This window comes from Mobula hypostoma, chromosome 4 (assembly GCF_963921235.1).
Source record: "Mobula hypostoma chromosome 4, sMobHyp1.1, whole genome shotgun sequence".
NCBI classification, from domain to species: domain Eukaryota; kingdom Metazoa; phylum Chordata; class Chondrichthyes; order Myliobatiformes; family Myliobatidae; genus Mobula; species Mobula hypostoma.
The window spans coordinates 188,905,903-188,926,621 of NC_086100.1; the positions used below are offsets into that span (position 1 = coordinate 188,905,903).

General features: G+C 43.7%; 1 protein-coding gene across 5 annotated transcripts in view; it reads left to right on the forward strand.

The window, feature by feature from the left end:
* LOC134345842 (uncharacterized) overlaps window positions 1-12,475 on the forward strand; it is a 90,061-nt gene extending 77,586 nt beyond the window's left edge. Inside the window, exons 7-10 of one of the 5 annotated variants that reach the window (XM_063047136.1) lie at window positions 1,457-1,555; window positions 1,661-1,729; window positions 5,485-5,583; window positions 8,453-12,475. In XM_063047136.1, coding sequence (XP_062903206.1) covers window positions 1,457-1,555; window positions 1,661-1,729; window positions 5,485-5,583; window positions 8,453-9,285 — 1,100 coding nt within the window. In that variant the 3' untranslated portion in view covers window positions 9,286-12,475. Of the gene's footprint in view, window positions 1-1,456; window positions 1,556-1,660; window positions 1,730-2,758; window positions 3,849-5,484; window positions 5,701-8,452 lie in introns of those variants that run through there. The other 4 variants (XM_063047138.1, XM_063047139.1, XM_063047137.1 and 1 more) reach the window with 4 other exon arrangements.
* Window positions 12,476-20,719: the final 8,244 nt, after the last annotated feature.

Consider the following 20,719-nt stretch of genomic DNA (forward strand, 5'->3'; position numbering starts at 1 on the left):
GGTGGCAGCCTGCAAGAGGTGTTTAATAAGGATGTTTTAAACATTTTAATAGAACCTTCAACAAGCAGAGCACGCAGAGGTATAGACATGTGTAATTAGAAGAGATTAGTTTAGTTAGCTGTTTAATGACTAGAGTAATTAGTATGGCTTAACATTTGGGCCAAAAGGCCTGTTCTTGCGTTGTACAGTTCTATTTTCTTTGTAAATAGAAAATGTTCAAAAGATCAAGCAGTATCTTTGGGAAGGGAGTTAAAGTTTCTGGCTTCCTAGTAGCGAAACATTTTAATTCCAATTCCCTTTCCCATTCTGACATGTTGGCCCACGGGCTCCCCTTCTCCCATTATGAGGCCACCCTCAGGGTGGAGGAGCAACACCTTATATTCTGTCTGGTTAGACTCCAACCTGATGTCATGAACATCGATTTCTCCTTCTGGTGAGCATTTTTCCCTTGCCCTCCCCTCTTCTATTCCTTACTCTGGCCGCTTACTTCTTTTCACCTGCCTATCACCTCCTTGTGGTGTTCCTCCACCTTCCCTTTTAACTATACTTCACTCTCCTCTCCAGCTTTTTACCTTTCCTGCCTTCCTGGCATCACTTATCACCTTCTAGCTATCTTCCTTCCCCTCCTCCACCTATTTAATGTAGAGTCTTCCCCTTCCTTTCCAGTTCCTTTCCAAAACATCAGTAGCTAATTTCCCTCAATAGATGTTGTCTGATCGGCTGAGTTCCCTCAGCATGTTGCTTATTATTTGGTTACTGTTATGATATGTTGAGATTTTCAGATTCAGATTTATTTATCACATGTACATGGAAACATACAGAGAAATGTGTCATTTGCATTAACGACCAACGATGTGCTGGGGGCAGCCTGCAAGTTTTGCCACACGTTCTGGCACTAATATAACTTGCCCACAATGCTTGGCAGGGTAACACAGAATGCAACAAGCAACAAAACAATAGCAGAGCAGGCCTCTTTCCTCTGTCCCATCCACCCATGCACACGGACAGTCCTTCAACTCTGGGACAGGACTAGAGGCCTCCATTCTCCATTCCCTAGCCTTCAGCCATCGTGTTAGGACTTCCAGACCAGCCCTTGTGCCTCCTGCTGGTACAGACACCCAATCCCAGGACCCACCAATCTGTGACAACCTGATATCCATGCATGTCTTTCGTCACCCATCCACATCGCTTACCCTCAAGTCCTGATGTCCACATCAATGGTCTTCCAACACAGAGCAGAGGCCTAGACTGCAGCCTGACCTCTAACTCCTCACATTCTGCCCCTCGACTCTAACCTGAACGCCAACTCCCCTTCTGTCCCCAAAACTATCCTATGAATTAAAAAAACAATTGAGCCTGATGGAGACCACAGCTTGGTGCCATCTTGATCAGAGTAACTTAGTACAATGTTAACCCTGCTGTATAAATGTACCATTTTAAATATTTGTTTCCTCAGCTCGAAGGAATCTATTGCTGATATTCATCCAAACCAACTGTGTCCAATTTGGGGCTGGGTTCCTCTTTCTTGTTGTAATAGAACTGGCTTCAAACACAGGTAATGTTACCATTTTAGACTTTATCTTGGAATTGACTATAAAGCAAGATGACAAATTATCAAATATTTTTCAATGATCATACATAAAATCTTCTCTACTTTTAGCATTACAGGAACTGATTATTCAACCAGACACCGAGTTGTTCAGTCACCTGAATGACATATGGATCACAGGTGAGTGTGTAGTACAGAGCTACATAGCATTCCTTGCTCCTGATCAGGCCTTTGAGTCCATCTTATTAATTTAGCCCATATTATTCTGCTGAGCTCCATCGAACCTCACCTGGACCATCGCCCTTTATACCACTCCCATCCCTGTACTTACCCAACCATCTCTGAGATCTTGAAATCAGACCTGTATCCACCACTTCCGCTGGCAGCTCACGCCACACTCTCACCACTCTCTGAGTGAAGAAGTTGCACTTCATGCTCCCCTTAAGCATTTCACCTTTTACCCCTAACCCATGACCTCTCGCCCAATCTCAGTGGAAAAAGCCTGCTTGCATTAACCTTGCCTATACCCCTCATAATTTTGTATACCTCCATCAAATCTCCCCTCTTTCTACATTCAAACTCTCCTTATAACTCAAGTCCCGACAACATCCTTGTAAATTTTATCTGTACTCTTTGAATCTTATTGCTACTTTTCCTGAGATCCTTTTTCATATCTCATCACACCAGTCTAACTATAGAGTAAATTAAACTATAGAGTAAAATGAGAAAATAAGATTTGTAGAGTGAAATATAGGCTTAGAGATTGTGTGACAAAACGGTGTGCTGGAGACCAAATCACAGACTGGTAACCCATTCATCTCCTCCCTCACGACCATTCAGGAACCCAAACAGTCCTTCCCGTAAGCCACCTGAATGACTATTAAGGTCATCTACTGTCCCTGGCGTTCTCAGCGTGGCCTCCTTCATATCAGTGAGACCCGATGTAGACAGAGGAACCACCTTTGCTCTGTCTACAACAGGGAGGATTTCCTGGTGGGCAGCCATTTTAATTCCATTCCCCATTCCCCTTCCAACACTTTGGTCTATGGTCTCCTCTACCCTCAGGTTAAAGGAGCAGCACCTGATATTCCATTTGGGTAGCCTCCAACCTGACGGCATGAACATTGATTTATCCAACTTCTGATAATTTCTCCCCTCATCCCTCCTTCTCTCTTTTTCCATCCCCCATTCTGGCCCCCCTTTTACCAGTTCTCTTCTCCTCACCTGCCTATCACCTCCCCCTGTTGCAAAGAACCCAAACGCAGGACACTGGCACGGAGATTGAGTTAGGGTGTGAGAGTGGCTGGAGCTGAACGGCAAACAGGAGGGTGAACAGGGAAAACAGGAGCCAGGCAGAACTTACCTTGACACGGAGCAGAGAAAGGCAAGCGGTAGACACGGAGAGATGGAGTTACACAGGTAAACCTCGGTACTGAAGTAAAACTTAGAATGCACAATCCTAGGCGGCTGGGAACGTTAATTACCATACTGACTAAACAATGATCTGGCAACGGGTCGATTCCAAGCCGGGGTTTTTATGCTGCGGGTCTTGATGTGAACCAGGTGTGTCGCCATCAATGGGAATTAGGAGAAAATGGGGAATTAACGGTCAGGACCGTGACACCCTCTGGTGCCCCTCATTCTCCCCGTTCTCCCATGATCTGGTCTCCTTTCCTTTCAAAGTTCTTCTACTTCAGACCTTTATCTTCCCCATCTCTGACCTCCCTAAGTTCAACCCCCTCCCCCATCCACCCACCTTCTCCCTCAACTGGCGTCCCTCATGGTGTACTCCTCGCTCTCCTCCCACCTTCGTTATTCTGGCTTCTTCCCCCTTCCTTTCCTGTCCTGATGAAGGATCTCGGCCCAAAACACCTACTGTCTGTTCCTCTCTGAACATGCTGCCCGAACTGCTGGGTTCCTACAGGATTTTATGTATGCTACTCTGGTAGCTGAGAAGAGTATCATTAAACAGGAAAGTGAAAAAAACTATGATACGTGAAGGCTCATCTTATATGCAGGAGCTGAAGGTACTGAACCATCATCTCTTAAGATTATGTTGAAGCAAGATTAACCCAGTGAACATAATGGTGATGTGATGACATTTAAAGAAGATGCATGGATCCATTATCAAAGAAGGGTATAAAATTTGGTGGATGATAGAGTATGAAGTGCATAGAGTACGTACAGAACTGTGTAAAGTCTTAAGCACATATATAGATCTAGGGCGCCTAAAACCTTTGCAGAGTACTGTGTTTGTCAATGTGAAGCGGACAGCGAGTCTGTAAATCCGGCAAGAGCAAATTATGTTGAGAATGGTGGGGGTGGAGAACCACGGGAGGGGTGTGGAACAGGGGGCAGAGAAGGAGTGCCGGGGCGGGGGGGAAGGTGACACAGGTGCAGACACACCCAGCCCTGAGACACCAGGCTAGGTCACTTGATTCCAAGCAATTGATTTATTGATCATTACAGAATGTCTTTCTGGTGCTTCCCACTCCCTCCCCTCTCCCTTCCCCCAATTTCCAAACATGATTCCCCTCTCCCTGTCCCCTTCCCATTCTCAGTCCACAATAGAGACCCATATCAGAATCAGGTTTATCATCACTCACATATGTCATAAAATCTGTTGATGTTTTGCTGCAGCAGTACAGTGCGATACATAAAATTACTACAGTACTGTGCAAAAGCTTTAGGCCCTCTAACTATATATACACATGCTAAAGACTTATGCACAGAACTGTTGAACACTGTGCCACCACTGGGGCGACACGGTAGCGCAGTGGTTATCACTTCACTTTACAGCGCCACTCCGCTGCTGTCTGTAAGGACTTTGAGTGTTCTCCCTGTGACCGTATGGGTTTCCTCCCACACTCCAAAGATGTACGGGTTAGAGTTAGTGAATTGTGGACATGCTATTTTGTACCATGGCAACACTTGTGAGTTGTCCCGTGCAATCCTTGCTGATTTGATTTGGCGCATTTCAGTGTATGTTTCGATGCTAATCTCTCTGAGTATATGGAACTGACAGGAGGGCGAAGAAGCACTTGAAGTTCAAATGTGCAAGTTATTCTAAATGTATGCAGAAAATAAATAGAGCAAAAGGGGTGAGGTGATTCAAATATATCCATGGGTGATTGTAGGAATAGCTGGTCACCAGAAATACTAAATAGAATATCTCCTGATTGAGGAGTGAAGGTATCACATCAGATAGTTAGGGAGGAAGGAGAATATCAAAGCAACATATGGAATGAGTACAATATCACTAGTATTGGGAATAAATCAAAGAATTAGTATCTTTTCTGCACAGGGGAAAACACTTCAAAGTTCAAAGTAAATTTATTATCAAGGTACATATACATCACCATATACTGCCCCGAGATTCATTTTTCTTGCGGGCATTCACAGAGCATACCAAGAAATATAATAGAATTAATGAAAAACTACACACAAAGATGGATGAACAATAAAATACAAAAAGAAAAACTAACTAACTAACTAACTAACTAAATAAATAAATATTGTAAAAATGAGGCAGAGTCCTTGAAAGTGAATCCATCAGTTCAGTGTTGAGGTGAGTGAAGTTATCCACGCTGGTTCAGGAGCCTGATGGTTAAGGGGTAATAACTGTTCCAGAACCTGGTGGTGTGGGGCCAAAGGCTCCTGTACCTGCCTCCTGAAGGCAGCAGTGAGTAGAGAGCAAGGTCTGGCTGGTGGGGTCCTTGATGATGGATGCTGCTGTCTTGTTGCAGCGCTGCACGTAGATGTGCTCAATGGTGGGGAGGCAACATCTGCCCGCATTTTAGCCATAAACATCTAACCTTTCCCATCCATTTGCCTGTACAAATATTTTTAATATTTCAAAATTGTTTTTTTTTTAAATATCTAACAATGTTAAGTATGCTGTTTAACAGAGTATGTTCTAATTTTGTTTTCTTCAGACTGGAAGCCTCTGTTGCAGAGATTCACCAATACCAATTGCGTACAAATTGGTGTTGGAGCTTTCTTTCTTGTTTTTGCAGAACTGGTTTCAAAAACAGGTAGCGTAAATTGCTTCAGAACACAAATACCTAGGAAATCTACTGCCCCCTGTCCACAGAGCAGAATTAGAGATCCCTCGGTCCTCATCTTCCAACCCACAAGCCTCCAGATCTAAGGTATCATTCTTTGTCATTCCTGCAAGCTTCATCAACGAAAACAATGCTGAAGTAGAGGAGGTCACATTGACACAGCTTTTCTGAGCACCCTGTTCTGTATCTGCCATAGCAATCCTGTGCCTCTGGGCGCAAGTCATTTATTCTCTTTCCTCATTCCCACACTGACCTGTCGGTCCTCGGTTTTCTCAATTCAGAATTAGAATGAGTTTTAATATATATCATCATCTTATATGACATGAAATTCATTGTTTTGCAGTACAGTGCAAAACTTAAAACTACTATAAATTGCAATTAATGCCAAAGTGAGGTCAAATGGAGATGAGAGGAACAGCATCTCATATACTCCAATTTCAGGTAACCTGCTCCACCTCAGTCTGTTTTCTTTCTCCTCCTGATCCGCTCATATTAATATTCATGCTCACATAATACTCATATTCAACTCCAAATTCATATCCTATTCATATTGTTGTTTACATTCAAATTCATATTCACATCCAAATTCATATTCATGATCATATCCATATTTATATTCAAATTCATATTCATGTTTAAATTCAGATCCAGATTCATATTCAAATTCAGATTCAGATTTATTTATCACATGTACATCAAAACAGTGTTTGCATTAACCTCCAACACACTCAAGGATGTGTTGTGAAATCCTGCCAGCACAGCGTGTTCACCTCCTACGCTCACGCAAGACCCCATCGCCCAGTTCCTTTCCTTTCCTCCACGTTATCCATCTGCCCATCACCCACACACTTCTGTCACTGAGATCCTCCCTCCATTTCACATCTGCCTACCCAACTCCCTTATCTGCCCCCTCCTTCTCCAGGACATGCCCCCTCCTCAGTGCTACCATCGGGAAGGAGGGGCAGGAGCCTGAGGGCACACACTCAGTGATTCAGGACCAGCGTCTTTCCCTCTGCCATCCGATTCCTAAACAGACATTGAACCCTTGAATACAACCTCACTTTTTTAATATATATTATTTCTGTTTTTTTGCATGATTTCTAATCTATTCAATATATGTATACTGTAATTGATTACTTATCTATTTATTATTATTTTTTTCTTTCTTTATTATGTATTGCATTGAACCGCTGCTGCTAAGTTAACGGATTTCGCGACACGTGCCGGTGATAATAAACCTGATTCCGATTCTGAGATTACAGGACACAATAATCAAATATAACACCACAGAATGAAGCTGTTGAAATTTACCTGTATAAGCAGGTGTACGTGACAGTGTGACTGGGGCAGCTCACCTCCATCGATTGAGTGAAAAACATTCACCGCAGGGAATTATCCTCCCCTTCTCCTTTGAGATAGCACCAAGGCATCTTGGAAGTCCTGAAGGAAGGTTGACTATTTATTAATTTCCATAGATGCTGCCTCACCTGCTGAGTTCCTCCAGTATTTTGTGTATTGTTGCTTTGGCAGCATCGGAACTTGGTTTATAATTTTTTTTTAGATTAGATTATGAGGACACTCAGTCCTCGTTTATTGTCATTTAGAAATGCATGCATTAAAAAATGATACAATGTTCCTCCAGAATATCACAAGAAAACACAGGACAAACCAAAACTAAAACTAACAAAACCACATAATTATAACATATAGTTACAACAGTGCAAAGCAATACCATAATTTGATAACGAGCAGACCATGGGCACGGTAAAAAAAAAGTCTCAAAGTCCCGATAGACACATCATCTCACGCAGACGGTAGAAGGGAGAAACTCTCCCTGCCATGTACCTCCAAGCGCCGCAAACTTGCCGATGCAGCACCATTGGAAGCACCCGACTGCAGCGGACTCTGAATCCGTCCGAAAACTGAGCCTCCGACACAGCCTCTCCGAGCACCATCCTCTGCCGAGCGCTTCAATCCCACCCTGGCCGCCGAGCAACAAGCAAAGCCGAGGACTTGGGGCCTTCCCCTCCGGAGAGTCACCTGAAAGGCAACACCACCAGAAATGAAGCATTCTCTCAGCTGAAGTGCCTGTCTATATTTGTGGGCTCAACACTTTAGAATAAGATTTGAACCCACGACGCTTAGGCAGTGCACCTCAATTCCAATCTTTATTTCCTTCACAGGGACATATACACAGTGGACACTTTAAGAAGTATCTTCTGTACCTAATAAAGTGGCCACTGAGGGTACATTTGTGGTCTTCTGCTGCTATAGCCCGTCCCTTTCAGGGTTTGACGTGTGGTGCTTTCAGAGATGCTCTTCTGCACAACACTGTTGTAACAAGTGTTATTTGAGTTACTCTCACATTCCTACCAGCTTGAACCAGTCTGATCATTCTGCTCTGACCTTTCTCATTAAATAGGTGTTTTTGTCCACAGAACTGTTGCTTACTGGATGTTCTTTGTTTCTGGCACCATTTTCTGTGAACTCTACAGACTGCTGAGCGTGAAAAGCCCAAATCAGCAGTATCTGAGATACGCAAACCACTCCATCTGGCATTAACAATCATTCCATGGTCAAAGTCACTTAGATCACATTTCTTCCCCATTCTGATGCTTGGTCTAAACAACAGCTGAACTTCTTGACCACGTCTGCATACTTTTATGCATTGAGTTGCTGCCACACTGATTAGATATTAGGTATGCCTAATGAAGTGGCTACTGAGTCTAGAATGGCAACTGAAAAAGCATTTCTGTTTATGTTAAATGTGCATTATTTGTTTTAATTTGTATTGCATTGTAATAATTCAAATTATGTGAAAAACCTCTTGATTTTCTAGGTAATACCTGGACCAGCTTCCAAGTCCTGTTCCTTCGATGGATAAAACGGTCGACAGAGTATACCGCAGAGCTGCGAATGATAGCCAGCTCCACAGAGCAGTATCACAGAAGCGCCACCATTGTGAATGTTGCAGCCTCTTCTGCAGGGCTTGCGGGAGGAGTTCTAAGTATCGCAGGATTAATCGCTGCTGCTTTCACAACGGACCGATCGTTCATTCTCGTCGGGATGGGAATGACTTTGGGTGTGGTTGGAGGGGCCACTAAAGTTATAGCTTACGTTACCGATAATGTCACACAAAAGAGCAAACAGAAACGGGTTAATGAGATTGTAGAACAATATACAGAAGAGACCAAATACCTGACGAATGAATTAGTTCTGATCAACAGGGCGATTCACTTTATGATTGATGATACAGAGAAAGACCTAGTTAAATATGCATTTATTAATGCGTCTCAAAGTGTGGCATGCAGTGTAAGCTGTACCTCTGCAGTAACTTTAACAGTGACCAGAAATACCATGGGCACTTTCATTGCTCTTTCCGGAATTCTGTCGGCACTCACTGTCATGTGGGATCTCTGTTCCATAGTGAAAGAAGCGAGGGAACTTTACAGAGGAAGGAGGACTGAAATTGCTCGGATGATCCGAGAAATAGCTCAGCATATGGAAGACGAAATTCAGTATATAGAGAATGAGATATCAAAGTGTGAAACTAATTTTAACGATCTGACGACATTTCTTAAGGAGCATGGATCACACAAAAGTCAAATTAATATCACTGATCTTCTGAAAAACCTATTCCAAAATCAGAATGAGAATCAGAATCAGGTTTAATATCACTGACAAAGGTCAGGAATATTTTTTTTATTATGCGGCAGCTGGACATTTCAATTCATTAAAAAAACTTATAAATTACTATAAGAAAAATATCATAATCAGCCACATTATGTGCCATGTCGTATGATGTGGGCAATCATGGCCTTCCTCTCTCTATCCATAAGCATGTCTGTTCTTAGCACATTTTTCTGCTGAAAATTAGCCATTGCCTTCTTCTGGGCAGTGTCTTTCCAGCCATGATCAATAGTCTTCAGAGATTGTCTGCCTGGCGTCAGTGGTCGCATAATCAGGACTTGTGATATGCATCAGCTACTCATACGACCATCCACCACCCGCACCCACAGGTTCATGTGACCCTGATCGGTGGGGTGGGGTGGGGAATGTAAGCAGGTGCTACACTTTGCCCAAGAGTGACCTGTAGGCTAGAGGAAGGAAGGAATGCCTTCCACCTCCTTTGGTCGAAACATATCTCCACCCTGCCACCCCAAGAAATATATATACAAATTAAGTTATTTAAGTAGTGTAAAAAGAGAGCTAAATTAAATAGTGGGGTATTGTTCTTGGACTCGTTTATTGTCCATTCAGAAATTTCATGGCAGAGGAAAGAACCTGTTCCTAAAAACATTGGGTGATTTCAGGCTTCGGTACCTCCTCCATTTTGGTAGCAATGAGAAGGGGGCATGTCCTGGGTGATGGGGACCCTTAATGATGGACGCTGTTTTTTTTGAAGTGTGACCTTTTGAAGATGTCCTTGATGCTGAGGAGGTTATTGCTCACGATGGAACTGGCTGAGTTGACAACTTTCTGCTGCTTTACCTGATGATGTTCAGTGGTCCTCCATACCAGACAGTGATGCAGCCAGTTAGAATTCTCTCCACAGTACATTGTTACAAACTTTCCAGAGTCTTTGATTACTTACCAAGTCTCATCAAACTCCTAATGAAATATAGCCAATGTCATGCCTTCTTTGTAATTGCATCAATGTGTTGGGCCCAAAATAGATCTTCAAAGATGTTGACACCCAGGAATTTAAAACTGCTCATCCTTTCCACTGATGATCTCTCAGTGAAGACTGGTGTGTGTTTCCCTCGACTTCCCCTTGCTGAAGTCCACAATCGATTTCTTGGCCTTGATGACGAGGACGGTGTCTACATCCAATACTGCACCGATGGCAGCCTGTTCGACCTGAGGCAACTACAGTCCCACACCAGGACATTGGAGCAACTCATCTGAGAGCTACTCTTCGCTGACGATGCTGCCCTTGTTGCCCACACAGAGATAGCCCTGCAGCGTATAACATCCTGCTTCGCAGAGGCTGCCGAGCTCTTCAGACTGGAAGCCAGCTTGAAGAAGACAGAAGTTCTCCATCAGCCTGCAGCTTAGGAAGATTACCACCCTCCCTGCATCAGCATCGGTGACGTAGAGCTGAAGACAGTCCACCAGTTCAGCTGCCTGGGGTGCACCATCTCGTCAGATGCCAAGATCGACAAACAGATTGACAACAGACTGGCAAAGGCAAACAGCGCATTCGGCAGGCTGTACAAAAGAGTCTGGAACAACAAGCATTTGAAGAAAGGCACAAAGATCAGCGTGTACAGAGCCATTGTACTGACCACCCTCCTGTACGGCTCCGAGTCGTGGATCACCTACCGTCACCACCTACGACTCCTTGAGCATTTCCACCAGCGCTGCCTTCATACCATCCTCAACATCCACTGGAGTGACTTTGTCACCAACATCGAAGTCCTCCAACAGGCGAAGATCACCAGCATCGAGGCCATGCTGTTGAAGACACAGCTGCGCTGGGCAGGGCACGTCTCCAGGATGGAGGATCATCACCTGCTCAAGATTGTACTGTATGGCGAACTCTCCACTGGCCACTGTGACAGAGGGGCGCCGAAGAAGAGGTACAAGGACTCTCTGAAGAAATCCCTTGGTGCCTGTCACATTGACCATCGCTACTGGTCTAATCCAGCCTCCGATCGCGAGGCCTGGCGACACACCATTCACCAGTCTGTCTCCTCCTTCGAGAACGCATGCAGGGCTGGCATTGAGGACAAAAGGAGAAGGAGGAAGAACCGTGACACAGCAGCACAAAACCCAGAACAGAATTTCCCTTGCAGCCACTGTGGTCGGACCTGCCTGTCCCGAATTGGCCTCGTCAGCCACCAGCAAGCCTGCAGAAGACGTGGGCAGCTCCCTTCCAAAATCTTCGTTCGCGAAGCCAAGCCATGGTGATGACTTGCATTGATTGCAATGTTGTCTTTGTTTGACCACTCAACCAGCTGATCTACCTCACTCCTGTATGCCTCGTCATCATCATCTGAAGTTCTGCCAATGACATTTGTATCATCAGCAAGTTTATAGATGTGTTGAAGCTGTGTCTAGACACCCAGTTAAGGGTGTAGTGAGAGTAGAGCAGTGGGCTAAGCACGGATCCTTGAGGTGTTGATTGTCAGCCCTATTTCTTATCTTAATGTAGTTGTTGTCACCACCATATAGGAAGTACATGACGAAGTTAGAGAGAGCACAGTAAAGATTCACAAAGATATTTCCTAGTCTGGAGGGTTTGAATTATTGGGCAAGCTTGCTCAGGCTGGGATTGTTTCTCTTGGAGCAGAGGAGGTAGAGGTGCTCTTATAGAGAAATACAGAATGATGAGGGACATAGAGAAGGTAGATAGTCACAATCGTTTTCCCAAGGCAGAGGAGTCTAGAACAAGACAATGCAAATTTAAGGTGAAAGAAAAGATGTAAAGTAGATTTGAGGGTTAAATTTCCTACACACCGGGTGGTAGGTATATGGAATGAGCTGCGAAAGTCGGTGGTAAAGGTAGGAATAGTTACAACTTTTAAAATATGGCACATTTGCACAGGTACATGGATAGGAAAGGTTGAGCTAAATGCAGGTAAAATGGAGTTAGCATGAGAAACTTGGGCTGAAGGTCCTCTTTCCAAGCTGGATAGCTCTATGAATCTATGTATATAATTTATGGAATTATGTGTGTGTATATATATATTGATAGATAGATAGATATAGAAATACTGAAAACATATAATCAATAGTTGTGTTTCTCTAAACCTGCAGGAGTCATTGTGCCTATCCAGTACCATTGTTTGACCTTTGTCAAAGGTTATTTGAATTGAGCTTTGTTGCTGTGGTGTGAAGAAAATATATAAACTGCTGAAACGACAGAAATCAGCTCCTGCTTTTTTTTGTATTGTGATTGTATCGTGTTCCCTGTCTGCAAAGCCCTAAATTCAAAATAAGTCTTTAAGACCTATCTGATATAGGTATCTCTGGGTAATCTCACTATGGGGAGGTTATATTGTAATAAGAGGCTGGCCGATGGTGTGGTGGCATCCACACTAGATCTTGAGGTGTGTGGTCCAGGGTTAGACTCTGGCTGGCTCCTTGCACGCTTTCCGTCCGTGCTGGGTTGAGCGTTGAGCTAAGCAACACAGCCTCGTAAAAAACAGACAAATGCTATGGAAACGGTAAGGCGCAGAAAGGAACAGCAACAACTGTATCAAAGATGAGTTTACTTTCCTGTCTAGTCCCTGCAGTGAGGTCTAGCTGCCAATGCCCACTATTTCAGCGGAGGGTTCTCCCTCCCTATCGAGGAGGTACTTCCAGCTGATGAAGCAGTTTAAACACCAACCTCATAGTCCCCTTACTTTGCAAGGCTCATTTCTGCCTGCTGTTAGAGATCCACAAACCTGACTTTCTGTGTAGGCCAACTGCTCCTGCCCTACTGAACTCGTGTCTGCATTTCATCATTCTTGGTTCAGTCCCTTCCTACCTACATCCACGACACTTCACATGTTCTTGATCTCCTCAGCAACTGGGCCCTAGCCTTGACGGCCTCAGTTTCACCATGGATGTCCAGTCCCTACACTCTTCTATCCCCCCATCAAGAAGGCCTTAATGCTCTCCGCTTCTTTCTTGACAACAGTTCCCCTCCACCACCACCCTTCTCTGTCTGGTCCTCACACATAACAATTTCTCTTTTGGCTCTCCCACTTCCTCCAAACTCAAGGTGTAGCCATGGGTCCCAGCTATGCCTGCCTTTTCATTGGCTACGTGAAACAGTTCATGTTGCAAGTCTTCCCTGGTAAAGCTCAGCAATTCTTTCTGCATTACATTGATGACTGCATTGGTGCTGCTTCAAGCACCCATGCTGAACTCATCAATTTCATCAACTTTCCTTCTCATGTCCAAATTCAAGCTCAAGTTCAACTTTATTGTCATTTGACTGTACAAATATATAAAACCAAAAGAAACCAAAATGTTATCATAAATGTTAACAGAATATAATTCAAAATGCATGTAGCGTGCAGCACATGTAAATAGTAAACAGTAAGGTGAACAGAAAACAGCTCGCTGTCCTAATGATGAGACCTTGATGGTGGCAGGTGGCATTTCTCTCACAACCTGAGGACAGGAGCTGTTACCCAGTCTGGCAGTCCTAGTCTTGATAGTCCTGCGCCTCCTTCCTGATGGTAGAGGGTCAAGGAGATTGAGGGATGGGCAGTAGGGATCCTCAACAATGTTTCGGACTCTTTGTCTGCAACGCTCCAAGTAAATGTCACAATAGGGGTGATGGAGACCCTGGTAACCCTCCTGGCGGTTTTCACTGACCTCTGGAGGGTCTTGCGGCTCGACACCTTGCAGCTTCCATACCGCACAATAATGCAGCCAGACACTCTCGGTAGTGCTCCAGTGGAATGTTTTTAGAATGGCTGCAGATAGCCTTGCACACCTCAATCTCTTCAGAAACTAGAGACACTGCTGTATCTTCTTTACTAATGATGAGATATTGTTGTCACAACCACAGATTCGTCAGCGCAGCAGGTATGGCAGTTGTGCTCATGAATATACACATGTCACTGATAGTATTTAACTTCATTCATTCTGTGATAGTATTTAGAAACGTAGAAAACCTACAGCACAATACAGGCCTTTTGGCCCACAAATCTGTGCCAAACATGTCCTTACCTTAGAAATTACCTGAGGTTACCCATAGCCCTCTATTTTTCTAAGCTCCTTGTACCTATCCAGGTGTCTCTTAAAAGACCCTATCATATCCGCCTCCACCACCGTTGCCAGCAGCCCATTCCACACACTCACCATGCTCTGGGTAAAAAACTTACCCCTGACATCTCCTCTGTGGCTACTTCCAAGCACCTTAAAACTGTGCCCTCTTGTGCTAGTCATTTCAGCCCTGGGAAAAAGCCTCTGACTATCCACACGATCAATGCCTCTCAGCATCTTGTACACCTCAATCAGGTCACCTCTCATCCTCGGTTGCTCCAGGAAAAAAGGCCGAGTTCACTCAATCTATTCTCACAAGGCATGCCCTCCAATCAAGGCAACATCCTGTAAATCTCCTTTGCACCTTTTCTATGGATTGCATGCCTGCATGCTTTCATGTATTGAGTTGCTGCCACGTGATTGGCAGATTAGATATTCGTGTGAGCAAGCAGGTCTGCAGGTGTACCTAATAAAGTGGCCACTGAGTGTACTTACAAGGTAAGCAGCATTTAGAAAGTGGTTGCAAAGTTCAAAAATTCAAAGTAAATGTTATTATCAAAGTACATATATGTCACCGTGTAAAAATCTGAGATGTGTTTTCTTGTGGGCACACTCAATAAATCTATAGAATAATAACCATAACAGAATCAATGAAAGACTGCCCAACTAGGGCGTTCAACTGGAGAACAGAAAACAATAAACTGTGCAAATACAAAATGAAGAAATAATAATAAAACTAATAATAAATAAATAAGCAATAAAAGCGAGAACATTTAAAGGTTTAAAGTGTATACAGTGACTGAGGTGGTAGATGGGGGAGGGGGTGGTGAGGCTAATTAGAATGATTGACCAGATTATCTGCCCGGGGAAAGAAATTTTTAAGATGATGTGATTTTTTTTTTTGTTTTACTAGCCCAGTAGCACTTTTCAGAAAGGAGTTTTTCGAAAACGCATTTTGCGGTGTGGGTAGTGTCCGTAGTGAAAATGTGGACATTTAATGAGAATGCAGGGAGAATAAAAAGTTGGATTAATGTAGATTAGTGTAAAACTAGTAGTTGACGGTGGGTTTAAGGTATTGATACATTATTGTTACATGCACTGAGATGGGGTGTAGGGGGTATCTAGGGAGGGGTAACACCTCTGGTGAATGAGCTTGTCATATCCATTCCGGGGAAGCTCACTCACCTTTGGTCCCCACTGGACACTCAGCTCTCACCTGAGGCTCCAGGTAGCTGTTTGCATGAAACAGTGGCCACACCCCAGTACAGCGCTTTGACAGGTGGGCTAAACCAGGTACCAGGTGAGGGTAGCCGGCAGCATCACACCCCAGTGAGACAGTGACATGCCTGTCCCAGCATGTGAAGTCAGCTCTGGCAGACTGGGCAGATGAGGTCTACAGTGCGATCTAACAGCTAGGAAGGTGGCACTGCAACACTCCGTAGACAAGACATCATGGTCATCCACTGCAACCAAGGAAGACCCCAGTTTGTGATGCCTATTCGTACCACTGGACCCAGACGTCTGAGGTTGAGAGAGTGGCTTCTCCACTTTAAAAACTCTCCCACAGAGGTTTCCTGTCATTGTCAGACAAGATGGACAGCCACCAGGCAGTGAGACAGAGTGAAAAACTTTTGTTTGCTTGCCACCCGGGCAGATCATTCCATAAATAATTGCACCAAAGTAGTGAAGAGGAAAACATTTTGTCCTATATGTCTCTATGACTCCAATGCAAAATATTCACTTTGGTCTCTGAATTATTGCTCTGGCTATAGAAGTTTTCCATCACCACGTCCCCTGAAAGGCAATTAAAGCTACTGGAGGATAAGCAGATGTCAAAGCTCTGTCAACGGTGGAAGTGATGAATTATATTGTGATTGATTAAAACCCAGCCACATGGAAGCTGGTAACTGAGAAATATAAAAGTACTTATTCGCACAACAATTCTTCAGAAGACAGGATCTTAGAGAATCTCACTTTCCTGCAATGATGTCTTATACTTTTAGAACTCAGAGTTAAAATAAATGATGAACTACGGTTTCAGAATCAGAACCAGGTTCAAAACCACTGACATGTGAAATTTGTCATTATGTGGCTGCAGCACGTTGCAATACATAATAATAATGACTGTAAATTATAGTAAGTGTATCTATATTTAAAAAGTTAAATTAAATAAGTAGCGAAAAAAAGAGAACTAAAAGTAGTGAGGCAATGTTCATGGGCTCAATGTCCATTTCGAAATTGGATGGCAGAGGGGAAGAAGCTGTTCCTGAATCGCTGAGTGTGTGCCTTCAGGTTTCTGTACCTCCTTCCTGATGGTAACAGTGAGAAAAGGGCATGCCCTGGGTGCTGAAGGTCTTTAATGATGGATGCAGTCTTTTTGACGCACCCCTCCTCGAAAACGTCCTTGGTACTGGGATCAGTACCGCCTTTTTGAGGCACTGCTGCTTGAAGATGCCCTGGAGGATGGTGCCCATGATGAGGCTACTACTTTTACAACTTTCTGCTGCTTATTTCGATCCTGCGCTGTGCCTCCGTCCACCCTGTACCAAATGGTGATGCAGCCAGTTAGAGTGACTATCATCAGTGATGAAGAGGAATTTCTTTAGCCAGAGGGTTGTGAATTTGCTAAATTCATTGTCACAGATGGCTGTGGAGGCCAACTCATTGGATACATCTAAAGCAGAAGTTGATTGGTTTTTAATTAGTAAGGGTGTCGAAGATTATGGGGAGGATGCAAGAGAATGCCGTTGAGAAGGATAGTAAATCAGTCATGATAGAATGGCAGAGAAAACTCAATGGGCTGAATGGCCTAATTCTGCTCCTATGTCTTATGGTCTTATTGAATGCCTAACTTCAATATCTGAATTACTTGGATAACTTTGCAGGAATACATACCTACAATGGCGGCACATCCCAACTAGCATAACCCTATTAAATATTCAACAAAATCCTGACATCCAAAGTATCCCTGTTTTGTTCCATTGCTGATGTATGGCTCACTGATTAGATAACTAGGCAGATTGCATAGTGATGACACAGGCTTCTCCTGACTGACAGGCAGAGTGCACCTTCAAAAATGTATCAATGCAGGGGATTTGCCGGCCGGTGGTGTAGTGGAAACAGCACCTGATTTCCGGGCGAGTGGTTCTGAGTTTGAATCCAGTCAGCTGCTTGCATTTTTTACATCCATGCTGGGTTGAGGGCTGAGCCAGCAACTCAGTCCAGTAAAAAACAGTCAAATGCTATGAAAACAGCAAAAATGCAGCCCAATGTGCCACAAGGTGTGAAAAGGAACAATACTGTATAGGCATTGGTCATGTCAGGAGGATCAACTCGCTTTCCCACAAACATCTGGCAATTTTCTGCGGTGTGAGGTCAGGACACAACATGCAACAAATAGAACATTCCACAATTATCATGAATAAATCATTATATAAAAATAAATGTTAGAGGTTAAAGTACAGATATGGAATAAAATGTTCATGAATACATAAATACCAGCTTGTATTAAAAGTGGTTTACAGTGCTGTGCAGTCTCTGAAGTAATAGATAGAGGGGAGGGTAGGGTGGTAACTAAAATGTTTGAGTAGATTAACTGCCTGGGGAAAGAAAATTTAAGCTAACAAGAAGTATTATTTTTTGTTTCAATTCCCCTAGAACACTTCCCAGAACGCGATCGTGGTCTTTGACCATGATTGTTCTTGGCAAATTTTTCTACAGAAGTGATTTGCCATTGCCTTCTTCTGGGCAGTGTCTTTACAAGACAGGTGACCCCGGCCATTATCAATACTCTTCAGAGACTGTCTGCCTGGTGCTAGTGGTCACATAACTAGGACCTGTCATATGCACCAGCTGCTCATATGACCATCCACCACCTGTTCCCATGGCTTCATGTGATCCTGATCGGGGGCTAAGCAGGTGTTACACCTTGCCCAAGTCTTTATTCATACAGTAAACCTTCAGGAGAGGGGGTCATAGAGAATCTTACTCTCCTAACACAATTTTTTTTTACTTCTTAAACACAAAAAATAACTGAATAACTACAGTTTGAGTGATGTGGGGCCAACATCCAGCGGCTGTTGACATGGTGATGTGTGCATGGCCTAACACTGCATCCATTTGCTAAAGGAAAATTTGCTCTGATTATCATTTGCCTTCGATTCAATAGAGTTCATTGGTTACAGGTCCTGAATTAAGAATTACGTCCGCATGGGGAGAAGATAGGGGAAGTGATAACTACCTGTTCAAACCCATTAAAAACTCCAGGAATGCAAACACCTGGGCAAAGTTACTGTTGTAATCATAAAATGCAAACATAGTCCCTGAATTTCAAGCACTGTCTTTCAACAATATTGCAGTGTGCACAAACACTATTCCATGGTATCTAACTCCTGTTTCCTGCTGAATCTGGTGTCAGGGAAATCTCTCTCACTGATTGGGTGGGGTTCCTTCTTTGGCTCTAGAAGGGGTGTGCAGACAATAATGCTATGCAGTACATCCTGGATGGTCTATAATGTTCTTTGGAGTAACTTCTGGATGGAATAAAGTGACTCTGAAGTAACTCTTAGTAGGTCCATGATAAACTCTGGATTAACTCTGACAGGGTCCATAATAGGCTCTGCAGTAACTCTGGAAGGGTCTTTAATGAGCTCGAGTAACTTTGTTAGGGTCTGTAATGGGGTCTGGAGTAACTCCAGGATAGTCTGTAATGTAAGTAAGCTTTTTCCAAAGTTCAAAGTTTAAAGTAAATTTATTACCAAAGTACATACATGTCAACATGTACAACACTGAGGTTCATTTTCTTGTGGGCATACTCAATCAATCCATAATATTACAGTAACCATAATAGATTTAATGAAAGCCCACACCAACTTGCGTGCTCAAGCAGTGTGCAAAAGGCAACACACTGTGCAACAAAATGAAAGAAATAATAATAATAAATAGTTCCTTTCTTTGTCACATGTATATCACGTGGTGGCAGGGAGCAGATATGTCTCTCCCTAAGGAGGTGTTAGGCACTCCTTCCCTCCACTGGCCTGCAGGTCACCCTTGGGCAAGGTGTAGCACCTGCTTAGTCCTCCCAAGGGTCACGAGAAGCCTTGGGAGCAGCTGGTGGATGGTTGTATGAGCAGCTGGTACATATTACATGAAATGACGTGAAATGAGGTCAGCGAGTATTATACTGGGCAGCCTGCAAGTGTCGCATTGCTTCCAGTGCCAACATAGCATGCCCTCAACTCCCTAACCCGACTATACATCTCGGAATGTGGGAGGAAACCAGAACGTTCAGAGGAAACCCACAGGGAAAACACAAACTCATTACGGACAGCAGTGGAAATTGATCACTAATCTTAAAGCTGGCTGTTGTAAAGCTCTGTGCTAACCATTACGCTAACATACCACCCAAACCTAAATTACCTCCTCTGGTCCTAGATTCCCGTGCCCTGGGAAAATGATTCTGACCATGTATTCCATCGAAGATGAAATTCATCACAAGTTTCATTGTGAAGGCACAAGATTTGGTCAGTCTAGGGAAAGAATACTTGAAGATCAAGACCACAGATTCATAGTGTGCTGGTTAGCAGATGTCACCTATAGTGTACATGCTTCTGGGATCTGGTCTATCTACAATGGGCATCTCAATTAAAATACAGTCTCTGTAACATTCTACAAGTAGTTGCCTACTATTGCACCCTGCACCATGCTGAAGAGGGTGTATCTTTAAGCTCCTTCTTTGGCACTCCCTCAGGATTGAGAATGATTTCCTTTCACCATGATTTTGTGGGTCCTAATGGGGGTGACTTCTACAAATAATAGAACTTTAAACAAAGCAACATCAGTGTCCTGCCCTGGCCAATACCCCCAGTGGTGAGACCCACTTGCAGTCAGATATGTTGGGCAGCTGACATTGTTTTCATGCCAATATCTGACCCCTTAAACCAACATGAGAAAACCTACAGATGCTGGAAATCTAAAGCAACACACACAAAATGCTGGAGGAACTCAGCAGGCCAGGCTGCATCTCTGGAGAAGAGTAAACTGTCAACGTTTCAGGTCAACACCTTTCTTCAGGACCTTGAGGAAAGGTGAGAGATGTCTGAATTAAAAGGTGGGCGGAGGAGAAAGAGCCTAGCTGGGGGCTCAGGTAGGTGGGGAAGGTAAAGGGCTGGAGAGGATAGAATGTGATAGGAGAGGAGTGAACAATAGGAGAAAGGGAATGAGGAGGAGACCCAGAGGAAAGAAATAGGCAGTTGAGAAAAAGTAAAAAGTCAAATTGGAGAATAGAGTCGGTGGTGGGGGGGGGGGAGATTTTTTGTTCAACGGAAGGAGAAATCGAATTTCGTGCTGCAGAGGGATACTCTGTACGTTCAATGAGAGCAGATTCCTTCGTAGACAC